The sequence below is a fragment of the Heloderma suspectum genome, chromosome 6 (genome assembly GCF_057233095.1).
Source record: "Heloderma suspectum isolate Gila_16-S chromosome 6, 16-S_ref, whole genome shotgun sequence".
In the NCBI taxonomy this organism is placed as follows: Eukaryota; Metazoa; Chordata; class Lepidosauria; order Squamata; family Helodermatidae; genus Heloderma; species Heloderma suspectum.
In genome coordinates, this window is record NC_139463.1 from 6,477,274 (window position 1) to 6,501,656 (window position 24,383).

The window sequence follows — 24,383 nt, forward strand, 5'->3', positions numbered from 1 at the left end:
GCCCCAAAATCCCCATGAAGGGTAGAGTTGTGGGGCTGTGAGAACCCCACTATTAAGGGAAGCTTTCCTGATGAAGGGCAGACTAGCAGGGGATGCGCGAACCCAATAAAAACAAACCATCCCCATGAAGGGGATACTTGCTGGGATTGAGCGAGCCCCAAAATCAGTTAAGCCATCCCCATGAAGGGGTGATTTGCTGGGATTGTGTGAACCCCAAAATAAGCAAAGCCTTCCCCATTAAGGGGAGACTAGCTGGGTATACGTGAACCCAATAAAGAAGGAAACCATCCCCATGAAGAGGGGAAAGTGGTTTTTGCAAAAACATGACAAAGATCCACCAACCCATTTTTTTTTTTTTTTAATTGCATTACAGGCCGTGATAACTGCAAAAATTTTTATTTCTCACTCAATAAGATTTTTCTGGCAAACTAAACCGGTGGTGATGGGATGCCCCATGGCCCCAGAAATTGCCAATTTATCTATGCAATATTTCAAACAAATATTGTTTTTATAATCCACACAGTCTCAACATAATCACATGGCTAAGGTTCCCTGATACTGTGGTTTTGATGTGGAGAGGCACGCATCATAAGTTAAAAGAGTTTTTCCAGCGAGTGAATACAAGTGATTTAAATCTTACCTTTGAAGCATCGCACAGACCAGTGCAGGTAAACGTCTTGGATGTCGTTGTAAAAAAACACACACAGGAGCTTTTGAGTACGATTTTATTTGTTTGTTTGTCTCTCTCTCTCCCACCCAATAGCCAACGCTCTCTGGGAGGTTCACAAAAATTAAAACCAAAGAGCACAAAATAAAACAATATAAAATATATAAAACTCTGAAACCACATTTTTCACAAACCAACAGATAAAGATGCTTTAAAGTATGACAGCTATCATCCAGCACATCTCAGAAATAATTTAACCTATAGCAAGTTTAGGAATAAAACATAACTGTACAAGAAGCCGAGATTTTTTCAGAGGATCACATACATTAGTGCAACGCTGTCAAGAAAGGGGATACCCTACCCAGGTGATATAACCAGCCATGAATAAAGCACAGGCCTGTAAACGAGACATCCTATTGGGTACCCGAAAAAGAATGGAGTAACAACCTGAGAAGCAAACATGCATTCTTCCTTTCACTCTGGTTCCAAAAAAACTACAAATGCATATTTTTCCCAACTGGCATCTGGTTCAGGATCTACCAGGTCAACTACAAGCCCGAGAGTAACATTCAAGGGAACAAAAAATCTCAAGGATTGGCTAGTGCACACAGAACACACATGTAAGACAAAACTGTTTCACACACCAAGACCAGAAGGATAGCACCCATGTGGCAACTCTGCATATTGTAAATTCACTAAAAAGAAAACATTTTGAAACCCAAACACTGGTAACCTCATTCAGATCTGATTTTCTGACCTGCAACTCCTCAGGAGTAATATGAAACCTCATGCCCCTGCCACAAGATCAATATTGGAAACATGTCGAGAACCTTAAAACTCCAATTAGGAGTGCAGTGCGATCTGAACCCCAAGATAAGTGAAGCGATCCCCATGAAGGGGAGACTTGCTGGAAAAGAGTGAACCCCTTAATGAGTGAAGCCATCCCCATGAAGAGGTGTCTTGCTGGGAATGTGTGCACCTGTTAAATTAGTTCTCCCATGAAGGGGAGACTCGCTAGGACTGTGTGAGCCCCCCCCCCCCGCAAAGTAAAGCAACCCCTCTGAAGGGGAGACTTGCTGGGACTGTGTGAACCCCTTAAATGAGTGAAGCCATCCCTGTGAAAGGGAGAGTGGCAGGGGTTGGGTGAACCCATTTTCTAAGTATTGCTATCCCCATGACGGGGAGACTTGCTGGGAAAGTGTCAATCCCGAAATCAAGTGAAGCCAGCCCTATGATGGGAAGACTTGCTGGGAATGTGTGAATCCCATCTATCAGGTAAGCTGCCCCCATGAAGGGGAGACCTGCTGGGAATGCATAAACCCCTTAAATAAGGGAAGACATCCCCATGAAGGGGAGACATGCTGAGAATTTTTGAAGCCCATCCTTAAGGGAAGGCATCCCCATGAAGGGGAGACTTGCTGGGATTGTGTGAACCCCAAAGTAAGTGAAGCAAAAGAAGCAATGGCACACATTCTACGAAAGTTTGAAGTCATCAAGGTGAAGCAAGAAGATACCTTAGCCACCATGGAGGTAAGGTCCTTTATACTAGCATTCCTCAAGATGAAATGTTGGACATTGTATTCAATATATTGCAAAAACATGACAAAGATCCACCAACCCATTTTTTTTTTTTTTTAAATTGCATTACAGGCCGTGGTAACTGCAAAAAAATTTATTTCTCACTCAATAAGATTTTTCTGGCAAACTAAACCGGTGGTGATGGGATGCCCCATGGCCCCAGAAATTGCCAATTTATCTATGCAATATTTCAAACAAATATTGTTTTTATAATCCACACAGACTCAACATAATCACATGGCTAAGGTTCCCTGATACTGTGGTTTTGATGTGGAGAGGCACGGATCATATTTAAAAGAGTTTTTCCAGCGGGTGAATACAAGAGATTTAAATCTTACCTTTGAAGCATCGCACAGACCAGTGCAGGTAAACTTCTTGGATGTCGTTGTAAAAAAACACACACAGGAGCTTTTGAGTACCATTTTATTTGTTTGTTTGTCTCTCTCTCTCCCACCCAATAGCCAACGCTCCCTGGGAGGTTCACAAAAATTAAAACCAAAGAGCACAAAATAAAACAATATAAAATATATAAAACACTGAAACCACATTTTTCACAAACCAACTGATAAAAATGCTTTAAGATATGACAGCTATCATCCAGCACATCTCAGAAATAATTTAACCTATAGCAAGTATAGGAATAAAACATAACTGTACAAGAAGCCGAGATTTTTTCAGAGGATCACATACATTAGTGCAACGCTGTCAAGAAAGGGGATACCCTACCCAGGTGATATAACCAGCCATGAATAAAGCACAGGCCTGTAAACGAGACATCCTATTGGGTACCCGAAAAAGAATGGAGTAACAACCTGAGAAGCAAACATGCATTCTTCCTTTCACTCTGGTTCCAAAAAAACTACAAATGCATATTTTTCCCAACTGGCATCTGGTTCAGGATCTACCAGGTCAACTACAAGCCCGAGAGTAACATTCAAGGGAACAAAAAATCTCAAGGATTGGCTAGTGCACACAGAACACACATGTAAGACAAAACTGTTTCACACACCAAGACCAGAAGGATAGCACCCATGTGGCAACTCTGCATATTGTAAATTCACTAAAAAGAAAACATTTTGAAACCCAAACACTGGTAACCTCATTCAGATCTGATTTTCTGACCTGCAACTCCTCAGGAGTAATATGAAACCTCATGCCCCTGCCACAAGATCAATATTGGAAACATGTCGAGAACCTTAAAACTCCAATTCGGAGTGCAGTGCGATCTGAACCCCAAGGTAAGTGAAGCCATCCCCATGAACAGGAGACTTGCTGGGACTGTGTGAACTCCAGAATAAGTGAAGCCATGCCCATGAAGGGCAGGCTTGCTGGCAAGGTGTGAACCCGCACATTAAGCAAGCCACCCTCATGAATAGGGGGCATCTATGCATGTGTCAACTTCAACAATGAGCTACTCCATACTCACGAAAGGAGGTTACATGGCTTATGTGAAACTCAGCAGAGCCAATCCCAGGAAGGGGATGTTTGCCAGGTATGTCTAAGCCCCTGATTCAAGCTCAGCAATCCTCATTGATGTGTGCCATGTTTGCCAGGCATGTTGGAACCCCAGCTCTACTCAGAGCTATCACTACAGGGTGGGGAGGGTTGACATTCCTTAACAGTACATTTTCCAGACATCTTGAAAAGAAGCTATGTCCTACCTTTCTTTCAACCCATCGAGGAGGGTGCGAGCAGAGGAAGTGCCCATGGAAGTCTTTGGCCAGCCTAGCAAAGCCAGCATCCTGAGTCCATATCCCAAACTGAGAGACAATCTGAGACAGAGGAATGAAAATGTACGATTACATATGAGGAGGAAGAACATACCAAAATTAATGCATTGAAAGCCAGTGTGGTATTGGTTAGAGCATTGGCTTGGACTCAGGAGGTCTGGGTTCTAGACCCCACTTGGGCATGAAAGTCACTAGGTGACTGTGGACCAGGCACCTACTCTCAGTCTAACCCACCTCAAAGGGCTGTTGTGAGGATAAAATGGAGAGGATTAGGGCAACCAGGCTAGCTGCCTGGCTTCCTTGCAAGAGGAAAAATGGCAGGATATAAATGTAATAAACAAACAAATGTAAAACTTACTAATTGCAATATCCAGAGAGGCACCTTAGTTTCCAGACATCCCTCAAACAGAAGCTGTATTTGAATAGGGTTTGGTTGCTCATTTGCTTTCCAGTACAGGAAGAAGGCCTTCTTAAATGAACAATGCAAAAAATCGAGGAAAACAACAGAATGGGAAAGACTAGAGATCTCTTCAAGAAAATTGGAGATCTCAAGGGAACGTTTTGTGCAAAGACGGGCATGATAAAGGACAAAGAAGGCAGGGACCTAACAGAAGCAGATGAGATTAAGAAGAGGTGGAAAGAATACACAGAAGAACTATACAGGAAAGATCTGAATGTCCCTGATAGCCATGAAAGTGCGGTCACTGAACTTGAGCCGGACATCCTAGAGAGTGAAGTCAAGTGGGCCTTAGGAAGCATTAGTAACAACAAAGCTAGCGGAGATGACAGTATTCCAGCTGAGCTACTTAAAATCCTAAAAGATGATGCTGTTACAGTGCTGCACTCAATATGCCAACAAATTTGGAACACTCAACAGTGGCCACAAGACTGGAAAAGGTCAGTTTACATTCCAATTCCAAAGAAGGGCAATGCCAAAGAGTGTTCAAACTACCGTATAATTGCGCTCATTTCACATACCAGCAAGGTTATGCTCAAGATCCTACAAATAGGAATGTCAGAGAACTCTGCCACGGATCTTGGTGAGGCCGAATGCCAGCGCATTCGGCACCCCGAAATCTGTGGCAAAACAGCCTGCCTCCCGCCCCCCCCCCCGCAGATCCCCCCAGGGACGAGACTTACCTGGGGCGGATGTTCTGGGCAGCAGCAGATGCAGCGGCTGGTCTTCTGCTCGGCTGCCGCCGCCGCCACCATTTACAGTCTGGAGGGGGGATTTTTTTTATTTTTTTTCACAGAGACGTGATAGGCTACGTAAAGATTTACGTAGCCTATCACGGCTGGGTTAAAAAAACACGTACGCAAATGGCAGCGGCTACAGCCTCCGCCATTTGTGTTCCTTATTTTTGGCCGTCTTAGTCTACGTAAATATTTACATAGACTATTACAGTGAAAATAAAGGGGAATGCAAATAGCGTAGCAGGCATGATGTAGGAAGCATGATGCAGTAGTAATGGGGGACTTCAATTTCCCCATATTTGTTGGGTGACAAATTCTGCAAAACATGGCCCCTTCAGGAAATTCCTGACTTGTGTGGTGGATAACTTCCTCCTACAGAAAGTAGAGGAAGGAACTTGAGGATTGGCTATCCTTGACTTGATCCTAACCAACAGAGATGACTTAGTGGATAAAGTAGCAGTTACAGGAACTCTGGGGGAAAGAGACCATGCTATACTTGAGGTCTTGGTTCTAAGGGAAGCAAAAGCTGAGTGTAGTCAAACACATACCCTGGATTTTTGGAAAGCTGATTTTAATAAACTCAGAACAATGATCAGTAAGGTCCCATGGCAAGCGACGCTAAGAAGAAAAGGAGTCCAAGACAGGTGGGAGCTTTTAAAAAAGGAAATTCTCAAGGCACAATCACAAACAATTCCAACAAGAAGAAAAGGTGGAAGACAACAGAAGAAGCCAATGTAGGTTCACAAAAAACTTAGGGATGACCTGAAAACAAAAAAGGACACATATAGGAAGTGGAAGGAAGGCCTAGCAATAAAGGAAGAGTACAGGCAGATAGCACAGAATTGCAGGGATGGCGTCAAGAAGGCTAAAGCTGAGAATGAGCTGAGGTTAGCAAGGGATGATAAAAACAACAAAAAGGCTTTCTTCAGCAATGTGCATAGTAAAAGGCAGAGGAAAGAAATGGTGGTTGAGCTATTAAATAAGGATGGCAAAATGATAACAGACGACAAAGAAAAGGCAGAGGTGCTCAATTCCTACTTTGGCTCAGTCTTCTCCCAAAAGAGGGTCTATGACCCCCCTGGCAAAGGCGAAGTGCAGGCTGGAGGGGCAGGATTGCAGCTTGAGATCGATAGGCATATGGTCAAGGAACACCTCATTACTTTGAATGAGTTCAAATCTCCAGGGCCAGATGAACTGCATCCTACAGTAATAAAGGAACTGGCAGAAGAACTCTCAGAACCACTATCTATTCTCTTTGAGAAATCATGGAGGACGGGGGAAGTGCCAGATGACTGGAGGAGGGCTAATGTTGTCCCTATCTTCGAAAAGGGTAAAAAGGAGGAACCTGGGAACTACAGACCAGTCAGGCTGACATCAATCCCTGGGAAAATTCTGAAGCCAATTATAAAGCAATCTATCTGTAAGCACCTTGAAAACAATGCAGTGATTACTCAAAGCCATCATGGATTTGTCAGGAACAAATCCTGCCAGATGAATCTGATCTCATTTTTTGATCAAGTAACTTCCCTTGTGGACTGTGGGAATGCTGTGGACATCATATACCTTGACTTCAGCAAAGCTTTCGACAAAGTGCCCCATGATATCCTGATGAGCAAACTAGCTCAAAGTGGGCTAGATGAAACAACGATCCGGTGGATCCACAGTTGGCTACAGAATTGGACTCCAAGAGTGCTTATCAATGGGACCTTCTCAAACTGGGTAGAGGGAACGAGCGGGGTACCGCAGGGTTCAGTCCTGGGCCCAGTGCTCTTCAGCATTTTTATTAATGACTTGGAGGAGGTGCAGAGAATGCTGATCAAATTTGCAGATGACACCAAATTGGGTGGGATAGCTAATACTTTGGAAGACAGAAACAAAATTCAAAGTGATCTGGATAGACTGGAGCGCTGGACAGAAAACAGAATGACATTTAACAGGGATAAATGCTAAGTTCTGCACCTAGGAAAAAGAAACCAAATGCACAGTTACAAGATGGGGGATACGTGGCTCAGCCACACTACAAGCGAGAAGGATCTTGGAATGGTTGTAGATCACAAGCTGAAGATGAGCCAACAATGTGATGTGGCTGCAAAACAGGCCAATGCTACTTTGGGCTGCATTCATAGAAGCATCCCTTCCAAATCCCTGGAAGTACTAGTTCCCCCCAGTCAGCACTGGTTAGGCCTCATCTGGAGTATTGTGTCCAGTTCTAGGCACCACACTTTAAGAAGGATGCAGACAAGCTGGAGAGGGTTCAGAGGAGGACATCAAAGATGATCAGGGGACTAGAAACAAAGCCCTATGAAGAAAGACAAAGAACTGGGCATGTTTAGCCTTGAGAAGAGAAGACTGAGGGGAGATATGATAGCACTCTTCAAGTACTTGAAAGGTTGTCACAGAGAAGAAGGCCAGGATCTCTTCTCCATCATCCCAGAGTGCAGGACACGGAAGAATGGGCTCAAGTTACAGGAAGCCAGATTACGTCTGAACATAAGGAAAAACTTCCTGACTCTAAGAGCAATACGACAATGGAACCAATTACCTGGGGAGGTGGTGGGCTCTCCCACACTGGAGGCCTTCAAGATGAGGCTGGACAGCCGTCTGTCAGGGATGCTCTGACTTGGATTCCTGCATTGAGCAGGGGGTTGGACTCGATGGCCTTGTAGGCCCCTTCCAACCCTACTATTCTATGATTCTATGACTAAGACAGGCAAAAATAAGAAACGCAAATGGTGGCGGATGTAGCTGCCGCCAGTTGCGTATGCAGGGTTTTTTTTGTTTTACCCAGAGCCCTCAGGGGCTGGAAATCCGGCTGCAGACAGCTCTGGCCTGGGCCTGGCCAGGTGCTCTGTGGAGCCACCACGGAGCACAGCCGGCCATCAAGGATTCCGGGGGGGGGGAGGGAAAGATCGCCTCCCCCCTGTCGAGGATTCCGGGGGGAGGATGGAACGCCTCCCCCCCGATAAACATAATCCGCGGAAAGTTAAGTACATTTCGTACATCCCTACCTACAAGCTAGGCTTCAGCAGTATGTGAACCGAGAATTACCGGAAGTACAAGCTGGGTTTCTAAGAGGCAGAGGAACTAGAGATCAAATCGCCAACATTCGCTGGATCATGGAGAAAGCAAGAAAATTCCAGAAAAACGTCTATTTCTGCTTCATTGACTACGCTAAAGCCTTTGATTGTGTGGATCACAACAAACTGTGGCAAATTCTGAAAGAGATGGGGGTACCAGAACACCTTACCTGTCTCCTGAGAAACCTGTACGAGGGTCAAGAAGCAACAGTAAGAACCAGACATGGAACAACCGATTGGTTCAAAATTGGGAAAGGAGTACGACAAGGTTGCATATTGCCGCCCTGCTTATTTAACTTATATGCAGAGTACATCATGAGAAACGCCGGGTTGGATGAATCACAGGTTGGAATTAAGATTGCTGGGACCTCAGATCAGCAACCTCAGATACGCAGCAGATGATACCACCCTAATGGCAGAAAGCGAAGAGGATCTAAAGAGCCTCTTGTTGAGGGTGAAAGAGGAGAGTGCAAAAGCTGGTTTGAAACTCAACATTAAAAAAACTAAGATCATGGCATCTGGCCCCATCACTTCCTGGCATATAGAAAGGGAAGAAATGGAAGCAGTGACAGATTTTATTTTCTTGGGCTCCAAGATCACCGCAGACGGTGACTGTAGCCATGAAATTAAAAGACGCTTGCTCCTTGGGAGGAAAGCTATGGCAAACCTAGACAGCATAGTAAGACGCAGAGACATCACCTTGCCGACAAAGGTTCGTATAATTAAAGCTATGGTTTTCCCAGTAGCAACATATGGCTGTGAAAGCTGGACTATAAGGAAAGCTGGGTGGTGTAGTGGCAAGAGTGCTCGACTGGGAGCTGGGAGATCCGGGTTCTAGTCTCCACTCACCCAGTGAGCTTCCATGGACAACTTTGGGCCAGTCACAGACTCTCAGCCCAACCCACCTCACAGGGTTGTTGTTGTGAAGATAAAAAGGAGAGGAGGAGGATAATGTAAGCTGCCTTGGGCTCCTTGCAAGAGGAAAAAATGCGGGATATAAATGTAATAAATAAAAATAAAGCTGAGCGCCGAAGAATTGATGCTTTCGAACTGTGGTGCTGGAGAACACTCTTACGAGTCCCCTGGACTGCAAGGAGGTCAAATCAGTCAATCCTAAGGGAAATCAACCCTGACTGCTCACTGGAAGGACAGATACTGAAGCTGAAGCTCAAATATTTTGGCCACCTAATGCGAAGAGAAAACTCTCTGGAAAAGACCCTGATGCTGGGAAAGATTGAAGGCAAAAGGAGAAGGGGGCGGCAGGGGATGAGATGGCTAGATAGCATCACCGATGCAATGAATATGGACTTGAGAACACTCCAGGAGAGAGCACAGGACAGGAAGGCCTGGCATGCTATGGTCCATGGGGTCACGAAGAGTCGGACACGACTGAACGACTGAAAAATAACAGCAAATGTGGGAGAGGACAGTAAGTGCCCCATTTACTGTTTGGCCTGCCCAGCCAAGGTATCATGTCTAGAGTCACTTGGTGACTGTGGCAAACTCACCAAGAGTAGAAGCTCTCCACCCAGAAAAGACACAAGGAAGCCCCAGAGCTTATATACACTGTGGTTATGTAGCCACAGCTGAATTGCATTTGGCTTGTTAAGACTCACAGCTGGTTCTTCCTCCTCATGAGTAGACCTCCAAAAGCAGCCATTAAAAAGGAAAGGAAAAAACACTTCAAAAATTCCTGCCTGGCTGGTTCTTCCTCCCCTTGCTCCTGCGTTGACCCCTCCAGGCGTGACCCCTTTAATGCTCTGTACTGCTAAAAGGAGCCATTAAAATAAAAATAAAATCCTTCCAAAGCTGACCTTCTGCATGCAAAGCAGGTGCTTTACCACTGAGCAAGGGCCCATCCCTTAACCCCCTTTAGCTGTGGAGCACTAAAAGCAGCCATTTAAAAAATCCCGTGAGAAGCAGGGTGGGCAGAATGGACCATAGATCTTCTGCAGTTTATTTATTTCCTGCACTTCTATCCCACCTTTTTTTCTCTGGCAAGGAACCCAAGGTGGCTTACATGATCCTCCTCCTCCTCTATATTTTATCCTCACAGCAACAACCCTGTGAGGTAGGCTGGGCTGAGAGTCTGTGACTGGCCCAAAGTCACCCAGTGAGCTTCCATGGCCAAGCGGGGACTAGAACCTGGGCCTCCCGACTCCCAGTCCAATACTACACCACACTGGCTCTTAAGCTTCTCCTCTGTTAATCTGAACTCTGCGTGAGTGATGTGGGTGCTGTGTAATTTATGGTGGAGAGAGTCTTGGAAAGGGGGGTGCTTGAGAGTGTGGGGAGAGAGAATTAAGTACTGAAAGCTAGGGTGGGGAGCAGGGTTTCTGAGCTAGGCAGGAGGAATTATAGGGTGGTATCCAATGGTAGCCCTATGGAGACAAGACCCATTGAAATGAACAGGTCTACTCTAAGTAGGAGCAGCATTGGCTACTGCCCCCAGAGGCCAGGCCTACTCATCTAGCCCACCCGCCACCAGAGGGCCAGGTCTATTCACCCGGCTGGCCTCCTGGACCAGCCATCTCCCAGAGGCCTGGTCTGCCCAGGGTATGGGAGAGTGGGTGCAGGCCCTCCTGTGAGCGGCGCCTCTAGACTACAGACAAAAGCTTGTGTGTGGAGGGATTATTTTCAAAAGACTGCGGCGAGGGAGCTGTTCTGCCTCCCACAAAACCCTGACCCCAATCTTCATCTGCGAATGAGTTAGCACTGGGTATGCACAAACATGTGGTGGGCTATGGGCAAGAGGCAGCCCCCTTCCGGTCACGCTCTGTTCCCAAGATGGGCGGCCCGGCTCTCTCAGGCCAACTAAAAAGCTCCTTGGTGCTGCAGTATCATTACATCTGCCTTTACGATTCATTTACCCTTACATTTATCTTTACAATTCTGACTAAGTGCTTATGGGGCTTCCCTCTCCCCAGCACTGCCACCACCTATGGGGAAACTGCTCCTTCGCTGGGCAATCAGACCTATGTGGTTTCTTATTTTTAGCAAATGCTTTAGAAAATATTTCAGGGCCTAAGGAATTCTCTGCCACTATAATTCAGGCTTCCGCAAGCTGACCCTTTCCTGCTGCCACCAATTCTCTTATAATACTTTAAAACTTCCTAGTAACTGATATAAGAGGCTTCAGCATGAGGTGGGCACCAACACCAGAGACAAGATAAACAAACAACGTTTAGACAGAAAAAGTCCTACAACTCGCAGCATGCCCCAGCAAGTGGCATGGGATTGAACCCTGAAGGGCGCAATCCTATGCAGGTTTAGACAGAAAAAGCCTACAACTCCCAGCATGCCCCAGCAAGTGGCATGGGATTGCCCCCTGAAGGGCGCAATCCTATGCAGGTTTAGACAGAAAAAGCCTACAACTCCCAGCATGCCCCAGCAAGTGGCATGGGATTGCCCCCTGAAGGGTGCAATCCTATACAGGTTTAGACAGAAAAAGCCTACAACTCCCAGCATGCCCCAGCAAGTGGCATGGGATTGCCCCCTGAAGGGCGCAATCCTATGCAGGTTTAGACAGAAAAAGCCTACAACTCCCAGCATGCCCCAGCAAGTGGCATGGGATTGCCCCCTGAAGGGTGCAATCCTATACAGGTTTAGACAGAAAAAGCCTACAACTCCCAGCATGCCCCAGCAAGTGGCATGGGATTGCCCCCTGAAGGGCGCAATCCTATACAGGTTTAGACAGAAAAAGCCTACAACTCCCAGCATGCCCCAGCAAGCTACGCTGGGTAGGGTATGCTTGGTGATGTAGGCCCTTTTTTCTGTCTAAACGTGCATAGGATTGCGCCCTTAATGTATGAAAGGGATTTTTTGTACATAAGGGAATACTACTTATATTTACTTTGGAGTTTTCAAAAGGCTGTTTAGTGGCAATTCTTAAGGACTCAAGACACTGTCCCTGCTACAAAGCTTTTTAAGGACTTCTTTTACCTCGTGCCAAATTCCCTGAACTTTCGCCCTAGTCAAAGGCACCCACAACCAGGTCCAGCTCTTGGGTACAGTCTTCTTCTGACTCCCAAAGCACCTCCTGTCGTACTTCTGGCTGCTTGGATAATTCATCTGGGTTTTTGCTGCCTACCTGTACCACCTTCTTCTGGCAAGATTTTAGGGTAGCCTCCTGGTATAACATAGCCACTGTACAACTGATCTTCACCAGCTGTGTATAGTTATCCCACAGAGGAGGAGTAGCTTAATATTCAGGCCTCAGCTATTCACTTTCTCCTCAGCCTTCTCCAGTGACGGTACCAAAACAAGGCCTCAGGCCTACACAAATACACTGTAGTCTAGTCTCACAGAAGCCATACAGAGTAAACATTACATGATGCCAACAATTATATACAGGCATTTCCTCACACTCCCTAAGACCCTCTGTAAGGAAATATTTTGATTCAGAATCGTTTTCTACAAAAAACAAGTGTTTTATCTGTTGCAAGTATTTTGATTTGAAGAAGGTTCCTAAAATTCTGCAGTGATTTCCTATGGCCATTCAGAATAAACCAATGCATTTCAATGGCCATTCAGTGTTCTTTTTAGTGTGTCCCCAGGTGAAAGGAAACTCTGTATTCCAGCGTCTCAAGAAGGTGCATGAAAGGCCTGCCTCCATTTCTTTGGGTCTGGCATTTTAAAACATTGGACAGAGAGCAACGGCTGGTTCCTACAGTGACCTGACAAACACCTGCCATCCGAGCTTTTTTGCAACATTGAATGTGCCTGAAGAGAGAGAGAAGGGGGCAACCAGCCAGCCATCTCTCGGCTTTCCAAAGGGTCACGTGGATGGGGAAGTCGACTTTGCGCTTGTCCTCTTTACTGGACTGCTCCTTAAGCCGTTTGCTGAGTCCCAAAGCTCGTTCTGTGCAGTAGGCAATTAATCCGCGGCCTTGGCTTTTGTAGTGGAGAACGTCGACATCCTGTTATTTTTGGATGCTCTTCTTCTAAAAACAGAAACTTGCTCTGCGTGTTTGTGCAGCGAAGGTGGTTCCAGCATCCTGCTCCTCGCAGGGACCAACTAGATGACTTCAGGAAGACCCCAAGCAGGGCATGGTCATGCAATAGCCCTTTCCTGCTGTTTCTCCGCAGCAAATGGTGTGCAGAGGTAGCCTGAGACTTCAAATCAGATTGAGAGGCACCACCAGATTTGATGGGCCCCCAACGCCCCTGGCCACCGTCCTGTACCTGCCTTTTTTAAACCTGACACTGGCAGAGACAGCACTATCCTCCATCGCTCCCTGCTCACTGGCTGGGTTGCTGTCATCTGGGAGACAGCTGAAGCATGGGGCCCTGGGCCTGCACCCTATTAATCCAGCCCTTGCGGTGCCGCTGATCAGATATAACATCACTTTACAGTTATGATCATAAACCAAAGCACTAATCATCCCTGTAAGGCTACATGTAGATCCAACAATCACCGTTGCCATCCAGAACGTCAGGGAAGGTGGATTTGTCTGTACTTGTTGCAAGGCTGTTCAGCAGGGGCATAGTTCATTAGGCTGTGATGTTGGCTTCATTTTGGAGGGGAAGGGAAGAGAACTAGGCAGGACATCCTCTCCGTCACAGGGAGTCTTTTCTTCTTGGTGAGACGCCTCTGGCTGGGCAATGCAATGGTGCAAACACGGAGCAGCATGCAACCGTGACATTTGGCTTGGTAGCAGGAGGGTTGCCATGACCTTTGGCTTTTGCTACAATCCATTTGGATTTTGTGGTGCAATAAATACAGAGCCTCTTTAATAGCACATTCTCCAACTGCTGCTATTTACTAGGGGTGGTCCCTGTTTTCCGATCACTGAGCCAGATAAATTGGTGTGCCCCGTTTGACCTGATTTATTTTATTTTATTGCATTTCATTGCCTTTCAGGAAAATGTTGCTACAGTTTTGTTAAGCCAAGTTGCTACATTGGACATCCTTATCCCCTTTTCCCAGGATCTATAGAAATTACATCTCTTGAGTTTGGACAAAGGGGTCGATGCATCTTTACTCTCAGGCATATACACATGGAAGTGCATGCACACGCATGCACACACACTGATGTGAATACACAGCACACCACCTAGCATTTCATACGCTGGTGAAGCTCATTTTGACAATGGATTGCAGAACAACAATGGTTTTGTAGCATATTTTTAAACCAGAAGAACAAACACCTCAGTTTTAAAACAGTGCAGGACAGGCTTTTGCAGAGTAAGTGATAAGACAGATGGAGAAGAAGCTTTGCAGATGGAGGTGGGCACAGGACACTCAGGCAGTGATCCTTTTGGACTGGATTTGAGTGCTGATGGGAGTGTTTTAAAAAAATGGTCTTGTATTTATACAAAAACTTATATCTGGTGCTCACACAGAAGTCAAGGCAGCTAGCAACAATTTAAACCAACTTTAAAATAAAATTCCGTGTAGACACACACATGTGTACAGAGACAGAGAGAGCTGGGTACAGCAGATAAAACAGAAACATTTGATAAAAATGTATGTATCTGATAAAATGAACACCTGCCACAGGAAGGGTTTTACCTTATGGCAAAACACCGTAAGAGAGGGGGCCAACTGAGCCCCTCAGGGCAAAGAATTCTAGTATTATCTTGAATTTTAATTATTTATTCTCTCTCTTGATTAGTAAGAAGTGAACCTTGATTTGTAAGAAGTGAACCAAGTGACTATGTGTTGATGGGCGGCCATAAATCCAGTAATAGTAGTATTTGTTACAGGCATGTCTCTATTTTCTTTGTGAATTGTTGCATGTTGCTCTCACTGAGCCCTAGCCAAGCTGGTGCTTTCCAGATGTGTTGAATTACAAGTCCAATCATCCCAATCATGCTGTTTGGGGATGATGGGAGTTTTAGCCCATCTGGCCTTTGGCTTTGCAGTACTATGTTTGGATGTTGTGGGGAAATGAATATGATGCCTCTTCAAAGTTACAGTTGGAGCATCTCTGCCTGCTTGCCTGCCTGCGAAGCTGTCAGGGACTTTTGAGCCTGTAAAGCTCCAGATTAAAAAGAAAAAAAAGCCCGGCTGTTCCAAGCCCAGTGACTGTGGCAGAAAGAAGGATAAGTTGTGAGTGCTCCAGCCTTGAGGGAGACCCAGGACAGCCTATTCCTACAGACTGAGGTGGCGAGAAAATAATGCCTTTGAAAAGACAAGGCCAAAACGGCCTGTGCAATCGAGCAGGGCAGCTGCCGCCAGAGTTCAGAAACAGCGTCACTTGTGCCCCCCTCCCAACAAACAGCGTACCAGAAGAAGGGCCAGACATGCCTCTTGCTTTGAGGGTCACCAATGAAAATGGGCAGAGGAGAAATGTACATTTTGAAGATGATTCCCCCACCAGCCTTCCTTAATTCTCTTCCCCCTCCATCCTGTTGAGTTTAGAAACACCTGGTAAAAACTCATGCTGTTCTGGCAGACTTATACTCATCTTCCACTTCTGTCTGTCCGTCCTTCCTTCTACGTTGCATAAATGGTTCCAATTTTCATCTGACTAATATTGAGGCCCACCCCTAGCCAGTAACTGGGTTTGGGGGAAGTTCATGCACCCCCTTCCACCAACAAGATGAAGAAGACCTTGCCCCATCCGTCAGGTAGAGGAGCAAGAGTCACCCAGAGGAATGTTTCCCCCTCTGTTTCAGAGGGCTTTCCTACATGAGGCTTTTAACCCACCACTTCACTGAGGCATCTGTATCCTGGTTCTTTGCAGGATTAAGATCAGCTCCTTACATGTGTTTTTTTCTGTTCCCCCCTTCTTTATGTTCCATTACATAAGCAGTAGGTGGCGCTGTGGTATAGAGGAATTGGACAATTATACTAGGCTTTATCCTGCCATTCACAAATAATACCAGCCTTTCCTTGCTACCCCCCCCCCCAATGCTGCAAAGCACAGGAGAGGCCCTAGAGGATGACAATATCATCTAAAGGACTCACAAACTACTGTAAGTGAGGAAACACGAGCACATGATAAAGGCCTCGTGTAGAAAGGCTCAGGGTTGAAAAATGTTCTGCACCCCTGTAGATCTGGGACCAACCTTCAGCTCCAGTCTAAAACACAGGATCCAGTTTAAATTTTTTAATGCAGCCTTCCCCAACCTAGCTGGTGGAGGATGATGGGAGTTGTAATCCAACACTTCTGGAAGGCACCAGGTAGGAAGGTGGCTGTAATGCAGATGTTCCTCTTTCTCCTCCTCCCTTTGTCTTTCTTAGGGCACATCTGAACTTCAACCACTTGGGTTTAACAATTACTCCTTCTCCCAAAGGAGCCTTGGGAACTGTGTCTGTGCCTTGGCAGAGGCATGGAGCTCTTTCACAGGCCCACATTCAACAACAGTTCCCAGAATTTATTTATTTATTTTTACATGCTTGCAGATGAAAAGATCTAAGACATCATTAATACATTTCACAGGAAAATACAATTATGGGGGATTTTTTTTAATCTTGCCTTATTGTTTTATCTCCCCCACCCCCCAGCTTGCCCCCAAATCACAGAAAGGTCACCAAACCCCAGTACTGAACGTAGCATAGCTTTCCCCTGGTGAACAGAAACATCTTGTGCCAATTGATTCATATCCATGATGTCCCAGGCTTTAATCAGCCATTCTAATTTCCTGCAATATGTTTAGTCCTCAAGCTTCTTGCTAACATTTTCTTGGCCGCTGTCACAATAGTCCATATTTTTACCATCATCATCATGATGTTGTTGTTGTTGTTCTTGTTAGCATTGTTGTTGTTGTTATATAGTATTAAGATATTAAGTGTTCTCTATTCAATTGAGCTTGAAGAGGTCCTAGAACCATCACTTCTGGTTTGAAGTCAGAGGTGAAGGCACAGTCCTATGCATGTTTACCTGGAAGTAAGCCCCACTGTATTCAGTGGGGCTTACCACCTTGTCAATGTATGTAGGATTGCAGTCATGATCCAGTAGGGACATAAGATCAGCCTAGCTGGATCAGACCAAAGGTTGACCTACTCTAGCATCTTGTTTCCAACAGTGGTCAACCGGATGCCTCTGGCAACCAGAACAATGAAGGCAGCTCCCCTCTCCTGTTCTTGTTTTTCCCCTGGAAGTGGTCTTCAGCAGCATGCTGCCCCAGACCCTGAAGGGCCCGTCTATCCATCATGACTAACAGCCAGCAATAGACCTATCCTTCTCCATCAATTTGCCAAATCTCCTATTAAAGCCATCTGCATTAGTGCATCTCTCATCACATCTTGTGTCACTGCATTCCATAAGTCAGGTCTGCAGGATAAGATTTGGCTAGACGGTGAAATTGTGCACACTCATACACCAGTCCCTCTGTGGTCCAGATGACATCAGATGATCCATTTTGCCTTCCTCCCTGCTGAGAGAGGCATGGATTTCCCTGCCTTGCTCCACATGGAGAAAGGGACTCCACCAGCACTGGGTTGAATCCTTGAAGTGCTGTGCATTGCACGAAGCCCTTGGCTGGTACTGGAGAGTAGAGCTGTCAGAGAAATCCGCAATGGATTCCAATGAGTTTGGATTTCTATGAATCTGACCTGTGGATTCTGCAGTGGACCAGCTTTTTCCACGGACATGCAGACTATGTTTTTACTTCTGGGGGGATTTGTCCAAATACGCACTTGTGCTAATACACATTAGCGCAATGCGAATGAGTGCAAGCAGAATAACATTCTTGTATATCCCTAAAAAACAAAAATCCCATTCTGTCAGTGAGATACAGCTTTATCATGGAGATACAGCTTTATCACAGAGCTTTATACAGCTTTATCATGGAGATACAGCTTTATACAGCTTTATATAGCTTTATCACGGAGATACAGCTTTATCACGGAGATACACCATAGAACAGAGACTAGCTGTCATTCAGTGTAGACCAGGGGTGGGAAAACTCTTTCAACCAGAGGGCCGAATTCACTTTCAGAAAAGATCTTGGGGGCCATGTTCCAGTGATGGGAGGGGCTGAAGGCAAAGAGGGTGGGGCCAAAAATACCAAAATTGTGAACCCAGGGGAGCTAGGTTTGACCCAGGCGGCTGAGGTGCAACACTCCTGCTGTAGGAGATCAACATGCTAGAATACAGCTCAACACTCCTGCCCTGGAAAATCAACGTGCTGAAATGGGGTTCAGTGCTCCTGCCCTGGAAAATCAACGTTCAACGCTCATGCTGTAGAAGATCAACGCACCAGAATAGGGTTCAACACTCATACCGTAGAGGATCAACGTGCCAGAATAGGGTTCAGCGCTCATGCCGTAGAGGATCAATGTGCCAGAATAGGGTTCAGCGCTCATGCCGTAGAGGAACAATGTGCCAGAATAGGGTTCAACGCTCATGCCGTAGAGGATCAACGTGCCAGTATAAGGCACCCCCCTACTAACACTTCACACCTTGCAAAGAGAACCATCACAATGAACATAACTGAACTTTTCTTGGAGATAACATTGATGGAGCTGAAATATGAAAAGAAAAAGATAGCAGTTTATGAATTTCGCTGGGGTGGCTGGCAAAGAGATGAGCCCAGGAGAATGGAATGCGAGCCCAGCCGCTTGCCAAGAGTTTGGTCCTGTGTGGAGAGATTGGCACATGGCTCTGGCGTGTCAGGGTGGCTGAGGGGGTGGGGAAAGAAGTGCAGGATGCTTCTATTCATGAGTTCTATTGCAGATAACAATGGTCAATGCACACCGGGCTAGCAGGGCCGAAGGGGGGAGCATGGGAAAAACCCTCTTGGGTTGGAGCACGCGGAGGTGTTGCAACAGCCTTTTCCTGAAGACCTTTGCAAGAGAGTCCACAGCAGGTGGCTGCAAGGAAGGCGGTGACTTTCGGGCAAGAAAAATCCCATGAGCAGTAAGCAGCAGCAAGCCCAGGCTGTTTATTTGATTAAAGAAGTACATTTGGCAAGCCGCGGCATTTGGTGGAGGAACGAATTCGTAAACACAGCATCCGTGCAGGAACTGTACTGGGAAAGTAGAAGAATACGGACCACCATTTCCTCACCCACCATTACAACCTCAGCTAGAATTGAAGAGCGACCAGATTTCCTAGGCAAAGGAGAATTTTGGCAGGCTCACATTCTCCTGCCAGTGGAGTGCTATTGTGGGAAAAGTGAGATGACGCCTGGAGCTGTGGGCTGTTTATGTTGCCAGCCCTCTGATAAGAGACACTGTCCTTTGTAGCTCTGTGATGTACTCTAAAGCCATGCAAAGGGATGAGCCATATCTCAGTGGAGGACTACATGTGCTGCCTTCCAAAGGTTCAGTCCCGCCATCTCCATAGGGATGGAAAAGCCCCTGTGGCTATGGGTGGAGGCAAAGGGCAAAGCCAATTTAATAATAATTAAAAAAAAACACCTTTGTAAAACCCATATACTTATTTTTTTCAATTTTACTTCTGATTTTTTCATTCTGTTTACTCAGAGGTGAGGCAGAGGGAACACAGCTCTGTTCAATGCATGTTTACTCAGGTTCTGCTGAGTGGTCCGAGGCACTGAAAGATGGGGATGTTTGGTGAACCAATCCCACATTATTTTATATGGTTACCTTCTTGAATGGGGCCATCTAAAAAGCCCCAGAACAAGACACCTCGTCCTGGTTTCTGTTTTGGAAGCAGGAGGGAAGAAAATACATGTGTGAAAAGTTATCTTCACAATGCTTCCAGTGGCCGAATGCTGACCTTGCATTTCTCCTGCTTATTTCCTGAAGGTTGGGAAGCTGGAGTGCACTTGCTTCCTGGCTTCCTGGCCAAGTTTCCGCTCATCCAGGCTTGGAAATACTTTTTAGATGCCAGAGTAAGGACGAAGTAGGAATGGACTCAAGCTGCTAATTGTATACAGCACCAGAGCTTTAAAATAACAGGCTATATTATGGGACCCAGTTTAAATAAACTTTCAGCGAGGACCATTTCGCTGAGGTACAGGTCTGAGCTGTTGGGCCAAGCACACAACAACTGGTGTTTGCAAGAGCTTTGTAAAAGATGGAGCCTGTACAATGGTATAATTCCAGTAACAAATCCATACAGATATCTGGATCACTCCAATTTGGGGAGGAAGTCAGATCACCTTCCTTTTGCTATTTTTCAGGGTTGCTTCCCCAACCAATTACCATGCAGGTCAAGGTAGTTGCCAAGGCTGATTTACACATACATGTATATCATTTGATCTCTTATGACTTGTAATCAACACTAGAAGACTGTTAGCTAAATGTGTGAACTGTCTCACTGAAAAGTATTGAGGCTGAATTGATATCAGGTGCTCTAAAAGTTTTGTCTGTGGAGACTGATGTGGATTTGATCTTAGTGAAACTGCAGAGGCAAAAATGATGAATACCAGTCATTCTGATCATCTCCCTATTCACACAGGAGGAGTTTCTTGGAAAGCTGCACTTTAATGGCTCCAAAAAGCTAACATTAAAATACTGCCACACATTTCCTGGAAGAGGCGTCAGCAATTTTCTAGACGGGATCCTGAATTATGAACAGGGGCTATATTTAGTGCCACTCACTTATCACCAGCCCCTGCTAAAGCACATGCAAGCCTGACCTGTGAGCATGCTGCAGAAGCTGACAAGCAGAATCATTAATTGATATTCTGCTGATTTTGACAGGACAAAAGGCAGTGAGTGTTACAAGGCTCACCTGTTTTTTCTTTTATCAAGAATAATGTAGACACTTTAAAACATCTCACATTAATACATACTTTGTAACAGATCTTAGCAGATTGGTATTATGATGAAAAAGCATTGCGCAATGCTTCCTTTTAACTAATTAATTGCAGAAATGAAAAAAAGAATGTAATTGCAGCCTCTGAAAGGCATAGCTTCAGTTGCCCATCTGTGAATTGGAAAGAATAATGACAAGCCTCTCTAGGATATAAGAATTATAGAGACTTACAATGTGCAAAACGCTTTATAAATGATGGATAGTTAATGTTCCTCCTTCAATACCCAGAAATATGTGCATGCCTGTGTCCTCTATCACTATTTTAAGAGTGTAAAATATTGCTAAAGCAAACCCTTTAAAGACAGAATGAAAAAACTCTTCTGCCGATTCATGGAATCATTTCCTGAACACTGAGAACAAGGGAGTGGATTCAGTTCTTGCAAATTTATCTCAGCACATTAATGCCAAAATGCCAGAGGAATTACAACACTTAAGCAAATCTCTTAGGCAGAATTCACTAGGCTATCTTGTGCCATCATATAGAGAGCAAACTGGTTAATATGCTGTGCAATCCTATGCATGTTTACTCAGAAGCAAGCCCCACTGAGTTAAATGGCACTTATTCTAAAGGAAGTATGCACATAATGGCAGAGACACAATACTATAGGATATAAACTGTAATAAATGAAACCTAGCTCTTAGAAATTGGAGTATTTAGCTTGATTTAGTGGGCATGTGTTTTCCTGTTTCTGTGGAGAGACATTTCCTTAAACATTTAGTTTCCAGGTCCCTGGTCACTATTTTTGCCTCAAATAAACACTGCTTCTGGGTTTTATTATTGGCGGCGAGCCTTCTTCTGCACAAGAAAGAGATTGAAATATTACCTCTAAAAACCACAGAAAGATTACCATTTCAATATGCATAAAGCACGCTAGTGTTTCATAACCAGTTTATTGCATTTAACATTTCCTACCATATCTTATTTCGCATGACAGACCAAGAAATTTACCAGCTAAACTGAAGAAACCTTTAGTGTTTGTCAGAGAGCACTTCTGGCTCTCTAGTGACAACATCAGACAGGGAATCCCACAGAACATATGTGTCTGAAGTGTCCAAAGTAGAACATGATGAGGAACAGGATAGGATTTATGAAGGAACAAACACTTCTCTCTCCAAGTTATTTACGTTGACCAAAATGCTCAAGTTAAAGCTTTTACACTTTCTCGATCCTCATGGTCGGATTCAGTTATCTTTACCTTGCTGAAACTGAACAAGAGAAAATGCATTAATTAAGGGTACAGGTTAGTGACTGTACATGATCGTTTAGTGCCACTGAATTCAGGAACAATTGTTGGGAAGTGGATTTAGCTCTGTCATGCTCATGTTCTTGTCCAGTTTCATTTCAGTGGGGACTGTGCAGGAAACCTCCCAGTGGACTGAGCATGTTGGTGTCCAATTGTAATTTGAGGAAAGGAATGAGCTGGCTGTGCAGACAACTGCACTGTCCTGAGGGTGGGGGAGGTAAACATGCTTAAGGACTACCTCCAATTATTTCAATGAAGCTTAAAGGTGCCCAACATCCTCTGGATTATACCCAGTATCTTTTACTCTTTGGTTGCTCTCTCACGAGGTAAGTGATTCCTCGCCTCTGCATAAAACTTCCTCTAACTGAGAATCTAAGAGAGGGGAATATGCAGCTCAACTTGAGTACAGCAAGATGGCAGATTGACAAGTACTTCAGGGTAAAACTGATTTATTCGCAGGTACATGCAGCAAATGTAATAAATACGAAGACAGTAACGTGCTTCCAGTGTTAGCTTTTTTTACAGAATATTATTGTTGTAGCTATTAGAGTGGCTGAAATCCTAGAAAGGCTTATACAACACAAAGGTAACTGGACATTGCCCCATTGATCCTACTTCCTGCTGTCAATCAAATTAAACATAACCCATGTCTCTGTTTCCAAGACCAAAATGAAAAAGCCAAAGCTGGAGGCGAGAGGTTTTTAGAATATCTGGTAGTTTTGGAGGATTCCAATTTTTCAGAAAGCACTGGTGTTATGTGAGATGGAAAGAGCTAGGGCGCTTCCACACAAACAGACTTGAGGGTGATCAGCATTCCGAATCAGAGCAATGGTCAACTGCAGTCCACACTTTCAGGGGGATGATCCCCATTCTGACTACTGCTAGTCCTCAGACATGTGAATGCAGCACACTTGCATTTTGCCTCACTTTGAGCTCAAGTGGCAAGGAGAAGAAGGGGAGGCAGCTTCTGTGAGCTCTGGAGGGAAGGGAAAGTGTTTAACAGGAAGTCAACTGTTCAGTCTTGGCTATATTTAGCTTGAGGATACAGCTAAGCGAGCATCTATGAGGAACGTCCAGTATGCGACAGAAAGAATGAAGAGGAAGGAGCCCTCAGCATATGGATAATTGAAAAATGCAGATAAGGTTTCTGAGCAACAAAATCCATTCCACTTGTCTCTCTACGATATGCAAGGATCTTATTCCCAAACACTTTAGTATGAGGATGCACCCAAAGAATGCTTTCTTTGTTTGGGGATAGAGAGCCAGTATCTTGTTCTGACTTTTCTTTAGCATATTGACAAACTTCCCATAGCGCATTGGTAGGGCCAATGTCCAGTGAGAGACAAGTATCTCTCTGCATCCAATATTGGGAATTAACAGAATATGGAAACGATGTTTGATGAAAAACTGGATTGGGGGGTGGGGGAAGGTGATATAAAGGAATACGAGCAAGACAGTAGAAGGGGCTATCATTTCTGTTCATTTGATTGGAGCTGCTTGGGGCTCTGAGCAGAAACAGCATTAAATGAATGCAGGCTATGTGCTGGCGGTGGGGGCGACTGATCTTAGAAGAATGTTTCCCAGAAAGTCAGCCTGGTAAAGAAATGCTGAACTCTAAGGGAGTCAGCTGAAATAAAGAAAGGATTCTCTGTCATCCATTGTAGCGATCATTGCTTACAGGGAGATCCACCATTGCAGCCTTCCCTGTCCAAAAGGCGACAAGCACTGATCCAAGACATTTATGAAACTGACATTATCATGGCATCTATCAGCAACAGTTATCAGGAAACACTGTAGGGGAAAATTCCACAATCATTTGAAATATGACTGTTGGTGCTCAGGCCACCAATAATGAAGTGTCCAATGGTGCAATCCTATGTATGTTTATTCAGAACTAAGTCTCACTGATTTCAATGGGACTTAATCCCTAGTAAATTGGATAGGAGTGCGGTCCAAGTGAATTTGGCCCAGTAACTGAGGGGAAAAGGAATGACAATATTTTAAGAAGGGCTTTAATATTGTGAGAAGCTGGGTTTGAACTGCACTTTCTCATGGGTCATAAGTTGTTGTGTCTGAGAAATATGCTGTCAATTAACACATTAAAATAAAGAAATTGCTGAATGAAGGAGTGTGAGATGCCAAGTCAGCTTTTCCAGAGAAGCAGTCTTTAAAAGAGGTGGCTTTGAAACTCATAAGGCTATATTCTTTCCCCC

General features: G+C 44.9%; 1 protein-coding gene across 4 annotated transcripts in view; it reads right to left on the reverse strand.

The window, feature by feature from the left end:
* Positions 1-360: 360 nt before the first annotated feature.
* The window catches only part of HOATZ (HOATZ cilia and flagella associated protein), a 35,752-nt gene continuing 11,729 nt past the window's right edge, over positions 361-24,383 (reverse strand). For 2 of the 4 annotated variants that reach the window (XM_084803552.1, XM_084803551.1), the window contains one exon: positions 21,780-22,132. In XM_084803552.1, the coding sequence (XP_084659678.1) occupies positions 22,066-22,132 (67 nt within the window). In that variant the 3' untranslated portion in view covers positions 21,780-22,065. Of the gene's footprint in view, positions 677-2,583; positions 2,620-3,906; positions 4,018-20,832; positions 22,133-24,383 lie in introns of those variants that run through there. The other 2 variants (XM_084803549.1, XM_084803550.1) reach the window with 2 other exon arrangements.